The sequence below is a fragment of the Capsella rubella genome, unplaced genomic scaffold (assembly GCF_000375325.1).
Source record: "Capsella rubella cultivar Monte Gargano unplaced genomic scaffold, Caprub1_0 scaffold_7, whole genome shotgun sequence".
Lineage (NCBI taxonomy): Eukaryota > Viridiplantae > Streptophyta > Magnoliopsida > Brassicales > Brassicaceae > Capsella > Capsella rubella.
This window is the reverse complement of record NW_006238917.1, coordinates 14,806,670-14,831,650: the sequence shown is the minus strand read 5'-3', so window position 1 is coordinate 14,831,650 and position 24,981 is coordinate 14,806,670. Positions and strand designations below refer to the sequence as shown.

Here is a 24,981-nt window from a genome sequence, read left to right as displayed (position 1 = left end):
ACGTCCGTTTTCAAAACTTCAAATTGCAAAATGTGTGGAAAAAAATTTGTATTTTTATTATAAATATTTTTATGTAATAATATACATGGAAAATAAATAAGATTATATAAATATATTGGAGAGAGATTCAAGTTATTAGAGAGATATTTTAGGAAATGTTTTTTGATGTAATAAATATTTGTTTCCAATTTTGAGATTTGCTTGTGATTTTATTACAAAACTAGGTTTCGACCCGCGCTACAGCGCGGGGGAAATAATTACTTATATATAAATTTTAACGGATTTTTAAAAATAATTTATTTAACCTTTTACTAAAAAAATATATTTTAACGGATTAAAATATATTAAAGTTTAATTTTATTACAGTGCAATCGATTATAATGAATCATATATTTGTATAATAAGTTTAATTAGATTACCAAAAAAATATGTTTAAATAAAATAATAAAAGGAAAAAGCGAGTAAATAATAATATATTGAGTTTTGCTACACTTAAAAAAAGGTGAAAATTTTATAGCACGAAATAATATTTATCGATAAATTATTCAATTTGACCATTTTTGTAGTAGAAGTAGGGATAGACGTAAAAATTACATACTACAATATATTTTTTGAAGGACCAACCCGTAACATAATTCATATAGTAAAAAACATTATTCACAACTCGCTTTACCATTATAATTGTGATTTTAACAAACTATCCGTGAACTATCTAAAATTTACGTAGTTTGATATATAATATTTTATCAATAAAACTTATGTCTCCAAATTTACATCTATGTATTGAAAACAATAGTTTTACTATTTTAAATCTAAATTTTTTATATATTTGAACCTTGTAATTATAATATTTTGAAACTTTTTAAAATTTTAAATATGCTCATCTAACAATGATTTTAATATTGGTCATACTTATAATGATTTTAAATCATTGTCCAAAATATTTAACCGAGTGTAATTGAGTATCATATGTCCGTTTTGAAAAATTCAAATTGCAACATATGCGAAAAAAAGTTAAGAAAATTTTAAATATTTTTCAAATTTAGTATAATATTATAAATTAAAAATAAGATCAAATAAAAGTGAAAGAAGAATGATAATTGTTTTTAATATATTCTATTAAATTAGTTAGAGAAATATTAGGAAATCCTAAAATTAGTTATGGAAATAATATAATCCTAAAATGAGATATGGAAAGTATCCGATGTATGTATCCGAATCCATTTTAATATCCAATTTTGAAGTATCCAATTGTTAAAATTGGGTTAACTTTTTGATTTTGACCCGACCCGCATTCTATTTTGTACTTCTCTTTTACTAATATAGAGATTTACTTTAAGTTTTGTTATTTATTCAAATGGCAAGGGGTTGATTATGCAAATATTACAAAATAAAAGGTTATAATCCAAAATAGATTTTAGTACAAAATGTACTTCAAAAATGTTAAGATAGATAGGTTTTGTTTCGATAATCAAAAGCAGCTGTGATTGTCACTGTGATTACAACTGCGATTTCAAATCGCGAGATGTTGTTCGTCTTGTAATCATGCAACTGGTCGCTGCGACTAATCGGTGATATTCTTTTAGTATTATATATATGTTAGCTAGAGTTATATTCTTTCAAAAAAGACAGTTTCAGCTTAATTTCTCTATTTTTTTAATAATCGACTAGGATTTATCCCGTGGTACACCACATGTCCATAAATTAATATATTTGTTTGGTTGGTCATTTTCGTAGTTGGTTTATGAGAGAATTTCAAAAATACCCCTTTTCATATACCTCTTTTTAAAATATCCTCTTTTAAAACTTTATAAAAAAACAAAAAAAAATGTTGAAATTTATCCAAATACGTATGTAAACTTATAAATATATACACAAATTACCTTTGCATGTGTATAATATTTTATATATCTTTCATAAATAGCATAAAAATAACTTAAAAATAAATTTAAAAAACCTTTAAAAAACCTTATAAAGCTTATAAAAACGATTTAAAACCATTTAAAATATTTTAAAATATTTGTATCGAATCTCTCAGTAGTAGTTATTATATAGAAGTACATTCTAAACTATATAAAACTTTATCATTTTTAATATTTAAATATGGGTATTTTTGAAAATGGATAGATAAAAGGGGTATTTTTAAAAAGGAACACACCTAAAAGGGTATTTCTCAAATATTATTTTGGTTTATACAGTCTAGTTTTTATATGTGTTTATTTTATTATTATTTAATTTTACAAATTTGTATTATAAGTAGATTTACAGACATATGTGGTCAACAATGTGGTACATCGCGGGACATTTTGTTGTAATTAAAAGAATTCTGTTTTAACTTAATTTGTAAAAGATTTAAATATAGACAATGCATAAGAAAAATAATAATCATGTTTATGTAAACTCAAACTCGTTGAATTATATTTATGTACAATATTATAATATTTTAATTTTTTAGAGTTAAAATATTAATAATACTTTAATTTTTTTAGATTTTTAATAATTTTAATATTCTTTATATTCTCTAAAGCTTAAATTAAATATTATAATATTTGAAGCTTTTAAAAATTATAATATTTATAATATTTTAAACTTTTCTAAATAATGAAAAAAACCGAATTAAACCAAATAAAATTTTTAATTTGGATGTTTGAGAGTATAACACACGAGCAATCCAACCAGTATGATTTCCTTTTCCTCTTCCAAGTCATGTGCTAACTCTGTGTTCTAAGCTGCCATTTCGTTCAAAAGTAAGTCCTATTTATAATGGTTTTAAACTATAATCTAAAATTTTCTACTTTATCTAGACGTTGTACATACATTTTTTCCTTTATCAATTGAGTAATATACGTCTGTTTTCAAAAATTTAAACTGCAAGAATATGCAGAAAAAATTGTATTTTTATTATACATATGTTTTATGTAATATATATTGGAAAGATATTCGATTTATCAGAGAAAGATTTTAGGAAACTTTTTGTAGCCCGTGTCTGAAATTTTGATGGTGTCGACCAGCACTAGTGTTGGGTGTCGATCGACACCAACAAAATTGGGTTAGACAGTTTAGCTTTTAAACCATCAGTTTAATTGGAATTGATCGAAGAAACCCTAGGTACAACTTTAAACTCGTGGAAGCAACCTTTCTTTCTCACTTTTGGGCTTTTGTCGCTTCTTGAAAGCAAAAGACAGAGAGAGGGTTGTTCGTTGGTTGTTCCTAAATCTTAAGGAGAGGCTTGTAAGGGTTTCTGGAGGCTGTTCTTCAGTGTTCTATCAAAGGATCAGTAGGATTCGTGGCTGTGGGTGGGAAGAGAGGTTGCTGGAGTGTTCTTCTTCTCTTTTTTGTCCATCCTTCCAATCCAAATCAGAGGGGCGTGTGTGACTATGACTTATCTAAGCGTAAAGATTGCGTGACTGTTATTTTGTTGTGTCGTCGTGGGAGGTGATGTGCTGGTGCTATTAGGATTCTTGGGTGTCTAAGATCGTCGTTGGATGCGTTTCAGAGTGTGGGTGTCGACCGACACCAGGCGGGTGTCGATCGACACCATTCTGCTGATCGTAGTGCAGTTTGGTGGTGTCGTCCGATACCAGTTTATGGTGTCGGTCGACACCAGTTTTTGTTAGTGTCGACCGACTCCAGTGTGGTGGTGTCGACCGACACCAGTTTTCTGTGAGCGATATTTGTGTTTTTGATTGCATGTTTTGGCTGTTTGTGACATTGTTGATGTATGGATGTGACTTTAAGTGCTTGTGTGTATAGCCTAGTGGATGGAAAGATCGCTTCACGGAGTATTTGTGATAATACTCACGCATCTCATTGTGTTTGTGTTGGAGGTAAAGTGTGACGTGGAATCATGGCAATGAGGAGGAGGATGATCTAGGGTCTCGGTTGTTATGTTTATGTATATGTTTAATTGTTGTTGGAACCTGATTTAGAGGCATGCTAGGTTGTTGATGTAAATTGTGGTTATTGAATGATTGATTAATTAATATTATGATTAATTGGTGTTGGTTTAATATGTTTCCGTTGTGCATGATGGTTTATTCTTGGGTTAATTGGGTTAGATTAATTAGTAGGTATGAGACTATTAAATAATGAATTTTAAGTAGAAAAAAAAATGGTTCGGGTCTTTTCACTTTTTTGATGTAATAAATATTTGTTTACAATTTTGCGGTTTGCTTGTGATTTAATTACAAAATTTACTTTTTTATTTTATATGTTCAAATGGCAAGATTTTAATTATGCAAATATTATAAAATAAAATGTTATAATCCAAAATAGAGTTAAGTACAAAATGTATCTATAGTATTAAAAGGGGAGCACCTTTTGTAAGTGTTGCCAAACAAGATTAAATAAAAAAAAATGAAATAAAATGTGATTCCAACCGTGTAGCCAAACACATTTAAAGACAGCAAAAATAAAAATTGAATAAATAAAAAATAAAAACTATCTACTATATTTATGGAAATAATATTGATTTGGTTACCATAAAAATTGGATTATTAAATTTGAAATTGAAGATATCTAAAATATTTAATTTTAGTTATATGTATTTTGTAATATTTTCAAAAATAATAATTTATATTTAATAAAATCTAATAAAAATGATCATATATATTAGAAAATGAAATATGATATTTTATGGAAAATAAAAAGAAAAATAATTATGTTAGATTAGGAATAAACGACTAATAAAATTGTATAGAGCATAAAATGTGGAGAAATATACAACATAAATAATTATATCATTAAATTTCTAAAAATTATATAATCTTAAAAAACAATTATATTTTATGTAATTCCAAATCTATAGCCAAACCTCCTTAATAACATATCTATATTTTTTTTGGAAAAATTCGGATCTTTAAATTGTCAAAATCTTTTGTTTGGAACTTTCAAATTAATTTCCAGCATATTATATTTTTTTAAAAAATACTCAATATAAGGAAAATCTATTAAAAAAATAATCTACATTTATTAGCACATATATAACAGCTCAATCAATAAAACATTAACTATATTTCAGATATTTTAAATATATAGCAATATAAAAATTCAGAATCTGAATCTTAACAAATATGATTTTAAATACTAACTATATTTTGATTTAAAAAAAATACAAATTCATATCCATATTCTACTCTTTTCTATGGCTCATCATTTATTATATAGATTATAGAAGGAAAAAAATGATGAGCCATAGAAAAGAGTAGAATGGAGTGAAGCTTTGGAAACCCAATGGTGGAGTGAAAGTTAGGAAACCCAATGGGCCATTAGTTGGAGTTAGGCCCAATATGTTTTCTTCTAGCATATGATGTTTACTCCCCTAAATTGGTAGTTCAATTAGGTGGATAAGAGTTTGCACAACATTTTTTTAAAAGGATTTAGAAGTCCTACATAATAAATCGGCATGCAGATTATAAGTATTACATCATAAATCGCAGTAAAGCGAGAAAATATCAATTTGCATGCTGATTTGAAAATTGAAGAAAGCGAGTCATCATTTGAAATATTATATCATAAAGATTAATTTTGCACTAATATATTTTGAAAACCTCACAATTTATCTTTCTTTCTTGAATGAATATTCTTCATAATCCATATTAACCTTCCATCTTTGAGTGAAAAGGTGAAAGACTCTTTGTATAATATTTTTCCTACAAATAACACAAGTGCATCTCCACAGTAAACACATATCCAATTGTTGTTATTTTCATACAAACATAAAATTTCAATTATTAATGTTTAAATGATGTGGAAAATATTTTTTTTTGAATAAAAAGTAAATTTTACACAAAAAATAATTTTATTGATATTTGTTTTTCTATTGTTATTATATTTATAAATTCAAAATAAATAATTTTTATTTTAAAGAAAATCCCAATTCTTATCGATACTTGTTTTACTACAATTTTTATACATAACTCGTTTAAAACTTAAATTAGATATACACCTCGATTTCATGATAGTAAATGTCAACCTCCCTAGGTCACTCATTTGAATCTTAGCAGCCATCTCTTTTTTGAATTTGTCAATGAGCTTTAGGTATGTTCATGTTAAATAAAATCATACACATAAACTGCTACAAGAAGATAATTGTCGCTTACTAATTTTTGATTAACTAATAGCTCCTTCAAACATTTCTTGAACTAAAGTTTTACGCGACGTTATTTGTTTTGCAACAAATCCGATAGGTAATAAATACTAGATGTTATTTGTTTTTAGTTACAATAGGTGATTATTTGTTCCTTTTACTTCGTGTAAACCATTCATCGGATTCTTACTTCAATATCATCATCCATACATTGAATTCTTTTTTTCAAAAGAAAGACAAAATGGTTGGAAGATCTTTTCGATACAAATCTCCTATGCTTTTATCTCAATTTTTTATTTGATTTCAAGAGAACCAATGTTTTTTAAATACAAAATCTTGCATCATGCCCACTATGTCTCCGGTCTAAGCCAACATGGAAAAATGATATAATAAGAGAATTATACACATAAACTGTTACAAGAGGATAATTGTCGCTTACTAATATTTGATCAACTGATAGCTCCTTAGAACATTTCTTGAACTGAAGTTTCACAAGAATTTGATTTAGCTTATGATTCCATGCTCTTGGTGCTTGCCTAACTCCATTTGAAGCTTTATTAAGCTTATAAACTTAAACTTTATAATAATCTTAAACCTAATTGAAGCTTTATGAACCAAAACTTTATCGTATATAATCAATTTTAATTGTTTTAATATGTTTAAAATAAAAAAATTTAGTAAATAAAAATTTAAAAGTTTAAAAATTTAACCTTAATAAAATTTTAAATAACTTGTATGAATTATATTGTATGACGGGTAGTATGAAAAGACGGGTTTGAATAGATATTACTAAAAATATAAAATATCATTAACTTGATACTTTAATACAAGTTAAATTACAATTTAACTGTTTTAACCAACACCTATACAAGACATGTCGAATCAAACTGATTTAACTAAACTTGGTATTATACAATTTTAGTAATTACTAACAAACTCCAACAAATGTAAATTTTTATTTATAAAAAAAATTCTGGTCATGTAGCTACATGTTAAAGGGTTTGGCTATTTCTTTTATATGAACAATTACTACTGATATTAAACTAAATCAAAATTTAAATATACCTCAAGCCAAAATGTTGTGGTTGGACAACAAAATTACAATTATTTCTACAAGCAAAAAATCTTAGTTTTTATATTTCAATAATATTTTCTTATATTCCCATAATATATTTTTTGGGTATGAAATCTATTAAGAAATATCTTAGAGAGATGAGGTGCTATATTTAAGAAGCCTTTGGTCTTGAAAACTTTGTACAGTATATTATGAATTGATTTTTCAATATATAGATTATATATATTTTTTTTTGTGCGTGGAAAAATAATTTATATTTTTATTTTTTACTTTAAGTGAATTTTATCCCAAAAAATTGTTTTCATTTGAAGTGATATTTTCAAATTTCTTGGAAAAAATTGAATATGTTTAGTTTATTTTGACTAATCATATTTTATATAATATTTTTTAATTGGTTGAATTCATTTTAGTTAATAGTATTTTTATGAAATATAGGTAAATGATATACTTATACTTTTTAGTTATATCTAATCATGAATTAAACCAAAAATCACAAAATCATAAGTTTTTCTTATTCAGAATAATCGATAATCAAACAATTTATAGAATAGACCCATTATATCTGTATCTCCTACACTTGGCTTCTGATTTTACAATCACACCATTTGTCTCTCAACTTTCTTCTTAAACATTTTTAATTGTATTTTTACTAATTATATACTTCTTCATTGTCTTACTATTGATCTGAACCGCTTTAGTGTCACAAATCGTTAAATGTTGGTCTAAGATTTTTTAACATGTCAATAATTTTGATGTTTTTTGTTTGGAATAAAAACAGCAAAAAATGCAAAATTTCAACAAAATTTAAGCAAAACATAAAAAAATAGTAGAAATTTATTTATTTCGTTGTATTTTGAAAAGTTGTGTTAAAACATTTAGTTAGATATTATATTTATATTTTAAAAATTGTTTAGCATATATATATAACATGTATTTCGATTTTACTTATTTGAGAACTTATTGAATTCTCATATCTAATAATCCAAATTTTCTCAATATATATCCACCTTCATAGTAGTGTGTATTGTCGAGTGGTTTGGTCAAGATTTTCGCCAGTTGAAATGTGAGTGGAAACATGAGTGTGGTAAATTATATGATTCTTAATCTCGAAAGAAATGGCAAATATGTTGATGTTCTTCATATTCTCTTTAGATTTTAAAAAAAAAAATATTTGTCAGTTTGTTTCACTCACCGACTTCTATTCGTCATAATCAAATTGGTATAGCTAATCATTATAAAGAAAAATATACCACCACTTAAAAAATATCTATAACTAATCAAATGTATGGTTTATTCTCATATTGTATCTCTAGTTCCGATGTATCTATTTCTGTATAATCTGCATGAATATAATAAAATATATTAGATAATGTATAATTGTATATAATATGGTTTTTGTAAATATATAAAACGATATAAAATTATTATCTTTTTAGATGATATGTATAAAAAAATATTATTATTTGGGAAGAAAGTATTTTTATATATTAACATTTTTTTTTTAATATGAATCAATTAGTATCATGTAATCGCATGGTCACGTTATTATGCGAGTGTATATGTATGTAAATATTATTTGACAGAAACGACTAAAATATATTACATAGACGTTCATGTGTGCCTTCCATTATCTGTTTTATGAGAATTAGAAGACATGATAAGAGTAATCACTTGCAAGTAACAAATAAAACATCGTCGAGTTTTTCAAGATACTATAGCAAAATGAAGAGAGGAAAGCAAAACTAAAAAAAGTAAGAAAAGGTTGAAACATAAGTAAACAAAACTACTTCAGGTCTAATATAAAAAATGAATTTCTCCCGTAAGAAAAAACTTGTGCTGCTAGTCTTCTTGATTTTGTAGTAGACGGAGTTCATTGCTCTACCACAATTTCAATGTTGCGCATATACGCAACTTTTGCGCTGCTCAAAAGATACCAAGATCCCATCTAGGTGGTTGTGTGCCGACCACAGATGTTTCTGCCACCCGAACATTTTCTGCTTGGTTAGTAAGACAAAAAAAGAAGATCTCGACCAGCCAATAATCAATTGGCATTAGTACAGTGCCACTGTTCGGAGTTCGGACCAACAAACAACCACCAATATCAAGGATTTGGATCCTACATTTTTGTTAATTTAAATATTACATAATAGTTTCATAACTAAAAAAAAAGATAAAATTAACCGTATAACCTTCCAAATCTTGATTGTAAAACCAATTATAGTTATAGAACATAGTAAAAAAAACCAATTATAGTTTTTGTTGCATACATAAGTTTGTGACTAAATAAAACATATATTATAATAAATTGCCCAGAATTTCATTAATAACTAACATGCCATCCAACTTCAACTGTGTTCAAATCACCTTCACATTCATTGTGGCTTTTGTTTCATAAAGTGTGTTGTTCAACTGTGCGACAGCATATATCAGTTGTGTTGATATCGTTGGTCTTGTACAGTTGTACTATCTTGATACCAACCACACATAAGTGAGTCGGAAATTGATTAAAAAATATAAGATTCCATACTATCCAGCATACTATCCAGCAATGTAAAATACATGTTATGTATATTTTAAACAACTTTTAAAATATAAATATAATATCTAATTAATTTTTTGTACACAACTTTATAATATATAATGAATTAAATAAATTTCTATATATATATATATATATATATATATATATATTAATATAATGTTAAATTAAATTCAAAAGAAAATAGCGTTTTTACAACATGTGCAACGATGAATTAATACTAAAATCAAAGTAACTCAACAAAAAATGTGTAAGCTTAGTAGATCAAGGCCTTGAAGCAAGCCAAAGTTGGAACCCTTTGCTTATGTTTTGCTTAGATTTTTGCTTATATTTTGCTTAGATTTCTTTTCTATTTTGCATTTTTGTGTTTTTATTCAAATTTAAAACATCAAAATTATGACATATAAAAGATCTAAAACCAAGGTTAACAATATCTGTCACAGTGTCACGAAAGCGGAAAAATACCCATTGGTTCAAATCAATAGTGAGACAATGAACAAGTACTTTTATTAACAATATATATGAATCAATTAAAATTGTTTAAGAAGAAAGGTGAATGACAAAACAAAACCTCGAGAAGCACTCGTTAACTTAAAACCCAAATTATATATACTGTAATAAGCTCTCAAATGTTAGAATCTGTTACTAATTAGTAAATTAATTACAGTGTTATACATAAAGTCAAAATTTTATATCATATACGGTGCCAATAATAATTATTATTATCATGTTAATTAAATAGCACCACTTAATTATATAATTAGTTAACTACAGTACTATCCAAGTCCAAAAATGAAATCTTGCATTTAACTTAATATATTGAATGACCATAATGATTTTTAAAGCAATTAATCCTCTTATGAAAATTTGACAAAAAAATCAAATACTCCCTCCAATTTATTTGAAGTAATGCTTAAAATGCCTAAACACAAATTAAGAAAACATATAATTTACCTATCTTCCGTAAAAATAGTTTTAACTAAAATGAATCCAACCAATCAGAAATATGATGTAAAATATGATTGATTAAAAATAATAAATACATTTAGTTATTGCAAAGAAAGTTGAAAATATCACTTAAAATCAAACAAAATTTTTCGGTTAAAACATCACTTAAAGTGAAATAGAGAGAGTAAATGTCAATGATAATTCTTTCAAAAAATAAAAATTGTTTTCCACATATATATATGGAAAAATCAATTAACACTAAGAAATTTTCAAGACCAAAGACTTTATAAATATTACTTTTCTCTGTGATATTTCTCACTAGGTTTTCATACCAAAAATAAATAAATTATTATGGGTATAGCAAAAACAATTATTATGGGTATATCAAAAACTACAATGCTTCTTTTTATTTTCACTTGAAACTACAACCCAGTCTTGAAGTAAGCCAGTTACTATACACAGGTTGGAGACACTTAGGTCAAACAAGACCCCCCCACAATAAGCCCCACAGATAAACCATGGACACTACAAAAATAAGCCCAAAAAATTTAACGACATTTAGATGACACAACTCTCGCTGCTAAAGAGACCATATAACCAAAAAGGACAACCCTCAAACAGAAACTACAATGTTTCTTTGTAGACATATTTGTAGTTTTGTCCACCAAACAAAATTTTGGCTTCAGGTATGTTTAAATTTTGATTTAAGTTAAGATTACTATTTGATCACTCTAAAAGAAATAGCTAAACATATAATTATTATTAGAAATAGCTAAATATAATATGTGATTAGCATGCTTTTAGATGAAAGTTGGCTCATTTGAGTCCATTAGATGAAAGTTATTGACAAAAAAAAGAAGATTAGCATGCCTTTAAAAAAGGAAAACTCTTAAAAACAATGAAACCTTGCATTTACTAGATATATTTATTAACAATAACGATAACATCTGCAATAATTCCTCTTTGACCAAATTCACAAGTGTTAACAGTAATACACAGTCCTTAGACCATGCACATTGGTGGGACAAGCATTTGTCCCAAAATCTTTTTTTTTTTTTCTTTTACGATTATAAAAAAAATATTAAAAAAAAATAAATAACCAATCGCGGGCCGGCACGTGTCAGTGAGGTCCGCGAAAAGGGGCAACAATAAACGGGACCGTAGCACAAATGCGTACGTCCTTCAGGTTTTTTTTTTCATTTTTTCTTTTCTTTTTTTGTGTGTAGGACATTTGTGGGTACGCCCATGTGCATGTCCTTATTGGTGGTCTCTTAAGCATTTCTTAGCTGAAGAGTTGCTAAGAAATGTCTTTTATATTCTCTTAGCAAATCTTAAACTAAAAAATGCTTAAATCTTAAACTAAGAAATGTTTAAGAGACCATTAATAATAGTGCCCTACTCTTTTCTAAATGATACTAGTACAAACAAATATTCAAATAATTATCGATAATTTTTCTGTCAAATATTTAATGTTTCTCGTAAATTTGGAAATCAATTAATAGTAGAAAAATATCTTAACACCAAAAGCTGTATAATAAACAAATCCTTTCAATAGGAGGATATTTCCCAATAGATTTCATACAATAACCAAAAAAAAATCATTATGGGTATTACAAAAACTGTTGCGACTTGTTTTCTTGTATAATACAAATGCTTTATTTTACATCGATTTTAATACCGCTTTATTATTGGTTCTAAAATCGGTACATTCTGTATCTGCATATTGCAACAGTTAAACTTACCAATTCAAAACCAGTTTTTAATTTATAGTTCTTGAGAGTTTTTTTTTTTGTTCAAATAGTTCTTGAGAGTTTAGTTTTAACTTTTAACACATACTGTAGTTTTTTTTTTGGGTAACAATGTGAAGGTTTGTAACACATAGTTTATCTTTGATTTAACACATAGCTTATCTTAAACATTTAGCAACAACTAATTAATTTCATATTATTTTCTTTTGTGAACTATTTGTTTACAATGAATGTTTCTTAGACCATGTGCATCAGTGTATATACGCATCGTCCCACACATTAGAAGATTAAAATTTAAATCATTTTGTGTTAATAAAGGAAAGAACGTTCCTTAAAACAGGACGATTTATGCTCATCCTTTAGACCACGTGGCAATCGATGATTGGTTCGCGGTTAGTGTAGGTCGCATTTTTTTGGGGTCTCCTCGTATTCTCTTCTTCTCTTCTTCTCTCTCTCGAGTCTCTCTGGCGGACGAAGACGATTGGTATGGCAATTGAAATCGGTATCAACTTTCCGACAATTGAAAGCCGAAATCCTCCTCGTCTCTGGCATAGAAATCTTCCGGCAAAACGACAACCCAATCCTCCGCCGATATCACACCGTAATCGGTATGTTTTCGACACTTACCAGTTTGATTATAAAAGCCTCAAAACCTGGATTGAATTAATGTAAAAAAAAGTACATTTATCTAATTAATGTTATATCTCTATCAAACGTGTTGATTCATGAGAAAGAAAAAGAAATAATTTTTATATAAATGACATAAAAATGACGTTGCCGACTTTGCCGTATCTCAGTGGTAATTGATAGATTTCATCATCATGGTTCATGTGTCATTGTCTTTCATTAGCATCATGTGTTTTTTGTTGGCTCAGCCATTGCATCTTTCCCTAAATCCATCTCTTGTTTCTATCTTTCCTCTTTATAACTTGTATTTAATACCATCCACTTTCTCTATATGAACATTTTATGTTGATATCTATTTTTTATTTTCTGTTTTTATATCAGTTTCGGTTTGTCTTATTACATTATTAGGAAAACACTCGAGCAATCACATTCTTTGTTTGTGTCTTTCTGTTTTTATATTCCCAAAGTTTTATTTTCGGTAAGAAAATCTAAAAGCAATATAGTACTATCAGTGTAGATATGTTAACAGTTTACGCATGCTAGTTCTGATAAACATTTGCATGGATTGAGTAATGTAAAAGAGAGCTATTTTTTTTTTGTCGTCGTAAAAGAGAGCTTCTGCTATAGCTTAGTGATGGATGGAAACGATTAAGAGCATCATTATCAAAGGCTTTTAACAAAATCTTAAGATAAAAAAAAAACTAAAAAGACTAAAAAAATGTTAATAAATATCTCTTATAAAAGACATTTATTAACTTTTCTTAGCTTTTTTCAACTTTTCTTAGTTTAAAATTTGTTTAAAAACCTCTTGATAATGATAATTTAAGGGTTTTATTTATTGGGCTTGGTATGTTTTATTATGATGGAAAGAGCCAAACATATTAAAAGAAAAGTAAAAAGTAGAAAATAACTATGATTTGAGTGATTATTATGTACTTAGTAGACATACGTTTGTAATTTATATATATATATATATATATATAGTTCTTGAATAAATTGCTGTTTATTCACCAAAAAACGAAAATTACTGTTTACGTGTTATTCATTTTCTAATTATAGGAGTAAACATGTAAGTTGTTAAACAATGATAAAATTACAAGGATGAGTTATAATTACAAAAATTTCTTTTATATATTTTTTTTGTTGTATCAAGGTAATTAGTTTTATCCAAGTCTAAATATTTTTAATTGTATTAAAATATAAAATTTCACAGCTAATTGTAGTATCTTTATCTTATTTTGTTAGTAGATATCCAACAGCATATGGTTGCGCTTTTATTTATTTTTGTAATTCAGAATCTCAAATATATTAGTGATATATGTTTTTCTACTATAGTTACAAAAACTAGAAATAAGTCGAAAAAAATAAGTAAATAATAAGAAAAATATAAGGAAATATTAAAATAATTTGTAGAAGATAGAAAGTATAAGTTCCATTTAAACATTAAAACATATAACAGTGATAATCCCTTTATTAAAAACAAAAAAATTCGTAATAACAACTTATATTAGTCATGACATCAAATTATTTAAAATGAAAATCAAATGTCCATAACATCATTATCTTTCATACTCTCCTCATCAATTTCATCTTCCCCTATCATCACCTTGACTACGGCGACAACGGAGAACTCCACTTTCATATTTGTATTTATGTACCGAAGTACCGGAGGTAGTAAGCATACTAGCATGAGCAAAGGATTGGAGATTATAAAATGAATTATACACATGACACATATTATTTTATTTTTATTTTTATTTTATTTTGTATTCCAATATTTCTGTTTTGTTTCTTTCCATTTTTCTAGTTTTTTTTTAAAGTCAAAATCATTTTTGCTATAGAAAATTTTATGCTATAATATTATTTTATTTAAGAAAAAAACAAATATAGATTTTAGAATTAAGTAAAAACTTTATAACTTAGTTTTCGATAAATTAACAGGCAAAAAAACTAATTTTGCTTTTCATTTCTTTAAAGAAATAGTTAAACAATGAAATTTTGAATTACAAACCCAAAAAAAAACTGAACAAGGAGAATTGTTGTAAAAACCATGAAAATATGTATTTTTCCAAAAGTATCATTATAAGTTAAAAAATTATAAAATAATTTTAGATAAATTAATAGGCAAAAAACTAATTTTTCTTTTCATTTCTTTAAAGAAATAGTTAAACAATGAAATTTTGAATTAAAAACCCAAAAAAAAAAAGAGAACAATTTTGGTAATGATAAAGTTATATTCACCAAAAAAAAAGTTATATTGACCAAAAAATATACAAGTGGTAGTAATTAACACATATCAACTCCTTTAATTATTATTATAGTTACATACATACATCATTACATTGATACATAGTTCCATGAGAGCCAAATAAAGATGACAAGTTTTGCTTCAGACAGATGTCCTTCTTCCTAAAGAGACAGACCCACAAATCCCAGTTTTCCAAAACTGATGTAATATTTAATATACACCGTACGATCAAACATCATCCAACGATGATCATTATCCGGTACAATTCTCACACCATACGCACGACCACAGACGAATATTCACGGCGATATTCTGCTACACACGGCTTTACTGAAACCAACTCTCCTATTGGTCACATCAAACTCAACCCAAAGATTTTGCTGATGAACGTTCCCGATTATGTTACTAGCTGCACCAAGCATGCTCGACCGTCCGATCCCAACGCAGTGTACTCCACCTCCAACGTTAACCAAAAGTCTCTGTCTCTCAACGAGGATCTCGACACCTCTCCCAAACTCAAACACAAGATCTCCTATCAACCGTCCGATGTTCTCATCGAAACACATGTCAGCCGTTGAACCGTACACGTAACCTTTCTTTAATCTTGATCCCACAAGCCTCACTATCTCTTCTTTGACTTTATCATACGCCACGTCGACTAAGTGGGTAAATTCAGAACCCGAATCCACCATGGTTTGACCCGACCCGCCAGCGTCGGGTCTAAAAGCAGAAGCGGGTATGTTGAGTCTCTTTTGTCCGATTCTGATACCGAGCAAAGGTACTGTGTAAGCCAGAGGGTCTAGGTTCGGCATGCGTTGACTCTGAGGAAAAGTCAAAAGAGAGACGTATTTGAAACCACGTGAATTCGGGTTATCACCGAGATAAAACGAACCGGTTGAAGCTAAACCGGACTGGTCCGACCGGGTTGGGATACAGTAAGAGAATTTAGAAATCTTCGCTTGCGAGATAAAAGAGAGACGACCAAGATTCATTCCCAAAATACCCTTCTCGTCTGTAGACTCTTTAGCACAACCAAGAATCAAAGGAGGGGTAATTTGGGAATTAGAGAAAGTAAACTTTTCTTTGACGAGATTACCCTCAGCAAAGGTTCCATCAGCGTAGAAGTAAGAATAGTGACAGAGACGGTTCGAGTCGCAAGAAGTGGGAAGGGTAAAATCGGGAATTCGTGGTTTACAAAGAGGATGAGAACAAGGCAAGTCAGAGAAGGAAGAAGACAAAGAAGGATCAAACGACGTCGTTATTGGTTTCTTGATTTTCTTGGGATGGCACTTGATCCATGAGAGTTGGCTTCCCGTATCAAGAACAAGCTCTTGAGACTGAGATGGTGTTCCTATGGGGAGAGAGATGACTAGAGCCATTGAGTACTTGACGTTTGACCGGAAAGTGTACGACGACGACGGGTTCCGGCGAGAGAGGAGAGATGTTGTGAAAGAAGAGTTTGTGGTTGGAGAGAGATGGAGAGATGTGAGAGGGAAGTGAAGAGAGAGAGATGATGAAGAACATGTGAGAGAAACTGAGTTACAGAGGAAGAAGAAGATGATGTAGTAGAGAGTTATGGTAAAGAAGAGAGGTTTTGAAACGTGAGACTGAGACATAGTGAGAGAGAGTGAGTGAGGAGAGAGATAGATTATGGGAGATTTTGTATATATATATATACAGAGAGAAAACACACGCGTAAGAATACTAAAAAAGTTGTAATTTGAGAAAATTGATAGTGCAACTAAATAAAAAGTGGTTAGGGTAGGCTTCGTGTGATTATATTATTTGTATGTATAATATATGGTTTTAAGATAGTCTTTGTGTCGGTTGGTAGTGATATGCATGGGATGGGATAAGGCTTAGGGAAAGTGTATAATAACTAAAATTGTTGCGTCTAATTTTCGTTTTTGGTTTGGATTTTGATTAATTATTGGGGTGTTTAGATGTCAATTAAGAGGTGTTCGGCTTAATGACCTAGGTCTTTTAAATTTGAACTCTAAGGACCAATTATTTTGAGAATATAAGGTTTATCTAAATTTATGATATTAAACTAAAATCTTCCTAGTATACTAGTAAGTCTAGATTAATAAAATTTAATGGTTTGATTAATATTAGAATTTTATTTAGAGTTAATCATTCAACTGATGAAGATTTTAGGCAAAAGTTTAACACTACGATTCAAATAGTTTTTGAGATAAATAAGACATAGAAGATTTTTGGCAAAAGTTTAAAAATTACCGGTTCGAATAGTTTTTGAGACGAGACTATATAATATGTTTTAGTTTCGGGTATGAAAGGATATATGAGTTTAGACGCATACCTTTTTAGTTATTCAAAAAATAAAAATAAAAATTTTGTATTCGTTTGGTCGAACTTGTTTATAGGGTTTATGAAAAAAAATTGAGGTTGAATTAGTTTTAAAACCAATAATTTTTTTCTGAGAAATTAAAACCAAAATCTGTGTAAGAATCTAGTCCATTGCCAAAGAGAATACGTTTTATTTAACATTTGAATAAGATGTGGAATATAGTTTCTGTAGTAGTGATAAATGCTCTGAAACTTTTGAATATTAAAAACAAAAATTGGAATAAAAATTAGCTTTTGAAACTCCTGTTTGATTGGTAAACAAAAGAACAAATCCATAGTTAGCAATCATACCCAATAATAACTAAACTCTAAAACTTATGTACTTGTAAGTTATGTTGAGTGGTTTTTTGTATTGCTTCTTTTTCACGTTATATTACAAAAAAAAATAACAACATATCGTCGTTCGTTGATGAACATATACGTTTGTTCACCACTCTGGTCTTTTTTTTTTTTTTTTTGCTTTCTTAATTTAAAAATATATAAAAAAAAAATGGCCCATGAAGCAGTTGACACGTTAGTCAAAGGTGTTAAAAGAGAAGACGACAGAGATACACTGAGGTTGAAATAAAGCAAAAACAAAAAATCAGGAACGCGTTTTCTCTTCGATTTCAGACAAAACACAAATTGGTCTTCGTGTTATTTTTTACATTCGGTTTGGTAAAAGTTTTATATAAATATATTTGGTAAGTTGTGTTTGGTTCATACTGTTCAAAGGTCAATATTTACATGTAGTAGTAGTAGATTCGATAGACAACTGTCTAAGTAATGGCTTCAACTTCAAGAATCAAGAACAATACTACTTTTATATATGGAACGTTCTAGTAGCTTAGCTAGCACCTTTAAAAACCAATGAATTTGATTCATTAGAATATAAACTCTTTTCGCTTCATATTATTTAGTTTGAAGAATAGAAACCCAATTAAGAAATAAAAGATAAAATAATACATATAATATTAAAAATAAAATGAAGAGATATGTTTTGGTTAGGTGGAGTGGAGCACTATTTGTATTCTTTTTTAAAAAGTATTAGTTAATTTCATTTTTATAGATATCTTATTCAAATTTTTTATAACCATTAAAATTGCAATCATTGTTCATTTGTTAGTTGTTTTTTTCAAAAACAAAAGTGATTTTATCTTGAAATGATATCCATTTTTTGTCATATTATTTCTTTTATATAGTTTATATGATAAAAAAAAATAAATCCACTAATGTAAATTTACGTTGTTATCTCTCCAAAAATTTCGAATACCAAAAGTTTAACCCTTTTTGTAAAAGAATTACGTAAGAAAATATTCTTGACGAAAAATATATTTTAATCAAAATAATGTTTTTAATTACTAACTAGAAACACAATATTAGATTTTTTACCCAACGTAGAAAATTTTCAAGGTCATGAGTTCTAAACTTCTAATTCAAGGGAAAAAAGAATACAAATTAAGTAATTAACACTATTGTTTTTTAATTCGAAAATATCACACAATTAGAGAACCATTAACCAAAATAACCTCTTTGCTAATAACCAAAAAAAATAAATTTTCCGACTAAATTATTCAAATCATGTAGATAGATGAGAATATATGACGCGTTCGTTGTTGATGCAATTATATGTCTCAACCTTGTTTATTTATTCGTAAAGATTTGGATACTTTTTCTTGTTTTGGTTTTCTTTCTTAAATCAGTGTTTTGAAAACTAAATTACTAAAATTCTTTCTTACTTTTTGGCTTACGCATAAACTATTAATAACTTTTTATTTCAAGAATTTATAAAATTAAAAATAAAAAATAAAGTGCTTTAATTGGTTTGATGTGATTTTAATAATAATTAAGTACACAAACTTTCATTTATTTAAATTAAAATATATATTTTAAAAGGGACGTGCATAAACCAAAGAAAAAAAATGTGGTATATTGCCTAATTTGCAAAGCGAGTGGTCCAAAAAAATTTCCAAAATTACATATCTATCTTCTATACCACTTCTACATCTAAAAATTAAATAAAATATCTCTTCAATCGTCTAAAGTTGTAAGTACGTATTCATCTAATCTTCTATACAATATCATATATAATGATAATTAAGCTATACAATTTCTACAAAGACGACATTAAGTAAGAAAAACTTGTCCACACGTACAAACAATAATACAAATCATATTGCAAACATTGTATAATTATTATTATGTATACGCACGCCGATGTGTTGTGAACATCATTTTCCGCCGTAAGACTTATATAAAAGAGATTCATTTGCGACGAGAGTGACGTTGACAACGTAACATAAAGTCATCAAAACTTATTTTTGGACCACCCACCATATATGAAACGCATTATCAAATTTTATACGACTGCACTTAGTTTATATAATCGCAAGCGGCTGCGATTGCGACTGTGATTGCGATTATGAATCGCGGATGTTTCATAATCGCGTAAAATCTTGCGACTGCAAACGAACAGCACCATACTTATCATCATGACTTATACTTACTAGATCGTAAAAGTATTTGGAGTATTGATGATGTGTATATATAATAAACTAGCTAGAGTCTAGAGATCAATAATGATATATATAGATGCATGCAACGTCATCACTATCGTATTAACTTGTTGGTGTTTTGAAAATTCTAGATCGTCTCTCTATCTCTATGCATATACATAAATGCATGTAGCGTCATCAAAAATGGAAACTGTGATGTTACAATAAGTGATGTAAGAAAAAAGTACAATACGATCAGTATCGAGTAAGTGAGGGGAAAAATACAGTATTATCTATCTTAACATTTTTGAAGTACATTTTGTACTAAAATCTATTTTGGGTTATAACATTTTATTTTGTAATATTTGTATAATCAAACATTTGCCATTTGAATAAATAACAAAACTTAAAGTAAATTTTGTAATTAAACCACAAGCAAATCTCAAAATTGGAAACAAATATTTATTACATCAAAACAATTTCCTAAAATATCTCTCTAATAACTTGAATCTTTCTCCAATTTATTTATATAATCTTATTTATTTTCCATGTATATTATTACATAAAAATATTTTTAATAAAAATAAAAAAAATTTTCCACACATTTTGCAATTTAAAGTTTTGAAAACGGACGTATATAACTCAATTAATAAAGGGAAAATGTTTATATAAGAGTTCAAAACCATTATAAATATGACTAATATGTTTCCAACTACAAATGAGCATGAAATTTGGTTTCTTAGGCATCCAAATTAAAAATTTATTCTGTTTAATCCTGTTATATATTTAAGAAAAATATATTTTTAAAAAGTTTCAAAATATTATAAATTTTAATTTCTTGGAAAGGTTTAAAATATTACAGAAACTCTTACTAATGCCCTAATGTTATAACATTTGATTTAAAGTATTATTAATATTTTAACTCTAAATATTTTAAAATATAATAATATTGTACATAAATATGATTGGACGGATTTGAATTTACATAAATATAATTATATTTTTCTTACGGGTTGTCTATAATAAAATATTTTTACGAGTTAAGTTAAAATATAATTTGTTTTACGACAAAATTATTCTGCGGTGTACCGCAGGTTAACCACATATATCTATGAATCTACTTATAATACAGATTCATAAAATTATGTAAAATCAAATGAAATAAACACGTATAAAACTATACTATATAAACCAACTACGAAATGACCAACCAAATAAATATATTAAATTATGGACCCGTGGTACACCACGGGGTAAATCCTAGTATATGATGATTTATGGAAGTCTCGAACTATTAAATAGACAAAACTTTGAATTATCAAGCTGGCTGAGAGAAGGTTCAGTCCAAGTAACCGGTCGTCATAACTTAAATCATGTTAGGTATACATTAGTATAAATTTAAATCATAATTTATATGATATATTTTTTTAATAGTTCAGAGTAGTCTTTTTTATAGAAAGATTCAAAAGATGATCCAAAGCTAATTATTCCAAAAGAGAAGGTATCTTATTTTTCAAATATGTCATAAGCAATAAACTCATACTAAACATGGTTAAAGAGATAAATCAATTAAGCTAAACAATTCTGCATATCGAAAGAATTGATCTCTGCTTTAGACCAACATGGCGACTTTCAGGCCCGGCTCAAGTTTTTCTTGAATCTGGTGCCCAAATTGTAGATACATGTTATAGAAATTCAATTAGTATTTATCTCAACTTAACATATAAATATATGAATTTAGCATAATACATTAAACCATGTCAATTTTTACCTTTTAATAAATCATACATCGCTCGTTTCCGCCAAGAAAAATGACCGTAAGTTTATTATTACATGAACTTGCATAAAACTAGTTAGTTCACCAAATTGGTCATTGAACCATAAGATGGCACACGAAAGGAACTGAACACGGTCTTAACTCTTGAACACTAAATCCTACTTACTCTTTAACTTTTTTTTTTTTGAATAATCAAAGAGGTTATGGGCCGAATCCCATACATCCCCTCAGACTCGAAAACAGAGCATGTTATATTGTCTCGTCCCAAGCACTACTCGAACCGGCGACCTTTAATCTTTTGCCACAGATCTTTACCAATTAAGCTATTATCACTTGGTTTTGACGTAGTGGAAAAGAGTTCTTTTTCCATGCTTGAAGAAACAAAAAAAAAGTCTCAACGCTGTCAACTTTTTCATTTCAAGAGTTTCCCTAAGCACCAATCGAGGAGCCATAATAACACGAATAAGTTTGACGATGCCTTTCTTTTGTCACCTTTATCTTATTTTACTTACTGCTAAACCACTTGACACCTTCAAAGTTTTGAACACATTTTTCATGGCTTTCCTAAGCTATAAGTTGGTCCAGGGCCTCTCTTTTCTTTCGTGCATCTTTTGGAACAAAAGGTTTAGCAGCACCTCCTTCCTTCTTTGCCGAGATGCGCCTGATTCCACTAACCATGCGAGGAGGTGGTCGCAGATTCAGGACCACTTGCGCATCATCATCATCATGTTTGAACTCATATATCAACGTATCTTCTTATTCTTTTCTTCACCAAGAATGGTGGTCTTAAATCTATTATAATTATAATTTCCATATAAAGTATGTGTAATTTCTTAGTTTTTCTTTCATTTTTTTTTCCTTTTTAATCTAGAAGAGCTACAACACAAATCATAACATGAAGAAGATCATATTATCCTATTGTTACGTTGTTACTTTAGTTTGAAGTTTTATTTCTTTCATTGTTCAGTTTCCCACATTTTTTTCTTTGTGCAAATATAATTTCGACTATCAAAGAGGATATATTATGCGTATAATCTTATCTGAATTCATATTATTGATTGATTACCACCAGTGTTGTAAAATTGTATTTATTGCACAGATATAGTAAAATTTACAATAAATCATTTTTTCGTTATAGATTTTGTATTAATACACCAATAAATTTACAGAAATATTTTCATATAACTACAACGTATATTTGTAGCACTAAATTTACTTAAGTCATAACTAATATTTTCCATTGCTATTAACTATATATAGTGAATATTTTATTAAGTCATGAATAATATTTTACATTGACATGTTGCAAGTACAAATCTACAAATACTTATGGAACATTTATTATATATGTCACAACTCATTTCTGAGAGACCATGTTGCAATATTAACTTATAGTTGTGAAAGTCTTGGTAGCTTATATAATCTAACAATATTGAAGTTGCCTACTCTTAACACACCAAAATTACAATAAGGATTATCTTTATAATGAAATGCTTCTCATGATTTTATGAATTCTTTCTCATTTTCCAAAAATAAATTTGCAGTAGATGTGTTTTCAACGACAAGCCAAACAAATGATTAAAATCGATCATACTTCTAAAAAAGATAAAACAAAGATAAATATCCAAATAAATATCAAAATACTTTCAAAAATCAAAAGGTAAATAAAAGTCAAGCTAAAGAACAATAAAACTATAATAACCTATTTAAAAGAGATAACAGTTTTTCTATTGCCTTACGCTTCTTTGATCTTTACTTGCAATTTTGTTTAGTTCTGCTCTAACAGATTGGTCACTAATTAGTGCTTCATCTGATAAAAAGATTCAAAATAACAATAATCAAATTTAATGGTAAAATAAAATCATACAACAACAAATAAAACAACCAAAAAAGTAAATAAGATGATACATGTAAAATTGAATCAAAAATATATAAACACTGAAAAAATAGACATTGGCTTTGCTACCTTCGTCGGAATGAATTAAGAGATACCATTATGGACATATGATTTAATCAATAATCTTGAACTTTGTAAACTGATTATCAATATATGATATTTTTTTATAACCAAAAAGTTCAAGATAATAGTAAAACATCTTTAAAAATCGACCAAAAACTGCAAATCTAAAATATTCAAAGAAAATGATAGATTCAAAATAATTAGACTGAAAGAGGACAAAATCCATAATAATCCCTATTTAAAACTCAAAATAAAGAAACACTACAAAGGTAAAATAAATTATATGAAAAGTATGCTCATCATTAAGAAGAAAGTGAGATAAATGCACAAGAAATGGCAAATCCATAAGATTTTGGACAAAATGGCAAATCCAAAAATGTCATCACAAAAAATGGCAAATCTATAATCGATTCTTCAACTTAAACATTTAGAATTTCAAATCAAACTTTTAAAACTGTTCTCAACATACTTATGAATAAGCCATTTTTTTAGTGGCATTTATGGATTTTGCTTTTTCCATTTTTCAAGATTTAAAACACAAGTTTTATACATTACTAGGTAATGTCCCGCGCATATGCGCGGGTTGTTGTATATTTATTTAATTATTTTAATTTTTTAATTACTTATAAAAAATAGATTAAATAAATTTTAATGCTTATGACATTTTTACATGTTATTTATTTAAATCATACAATAGAAGCATACATCCATATCTTTTGAATTTATTCGTTGATTAATTGTTCAATTAATCAATTTTGATAGTAATTTTCTTTAGTACTTTTCAGTATTTTTTGATAAAACAATAATATTGTTAATGATAAAATTAGAAATGATATTGGGAGAATTTAAAAAATAACCCTTTAAAAATACCACTTTTTAAATTTACCCCCTTTTCAAACTTTATCAAAACAACCACTAAAAATGTTGAAATTTATCCAATTATGTGTGTAAACTTATAAATATTCACAAAATTACCTTTATTTGTGTATAAAATTTTATTTATTTCAATGTCTTACAAATTGGTTTGAATATAACAAAAAAATATTTGTTAAAATAATTACATACTTTGAAAATAAAATAAATATACATGAATATGTGAGAAAGAAAAAAACATATAAAGTAAAACAATG

General features: G+C 27.6%; 1 protein-coding gene across 1 annotated transcript; it reads right to left on the bottom strand.

Annotated features, from left to right (window-relative positions):
* Nucleotides 1–15,305: 15,305 nt before the first annotated feature.
* Nucleotides 15,306–16,921, bottom strand: LOC17880495 (aspartic proteinase PCS1). Its single transcript, XM_006283694.2, has one exon. The coding sequence runs from the start codon at nucleotides 16,887–16,889 to the stop codon at nucleotides 15,573–15,575; it is 1,317 nt and encodes a 438-aa protein (XP_006283756.1). The 5' UTR covers nucleotides 16,890–16,921; the 3' UTR covers nucleotides 15,306–15,572.
* Between the last annotated feature and the right edge of the window lie 8,060 nt (nucleotides 16,922–24,981).

Bases quoted from the DNA above. Each gene is read 5' to 3' on its own strand.
- LOC17880495 (XM_006283694.2), bottom strand. From the start codon at position 16,889: ATGTCTCAGTCTCACGTTTCAAAACCTCTCTTCTTTACCATAACTCTC.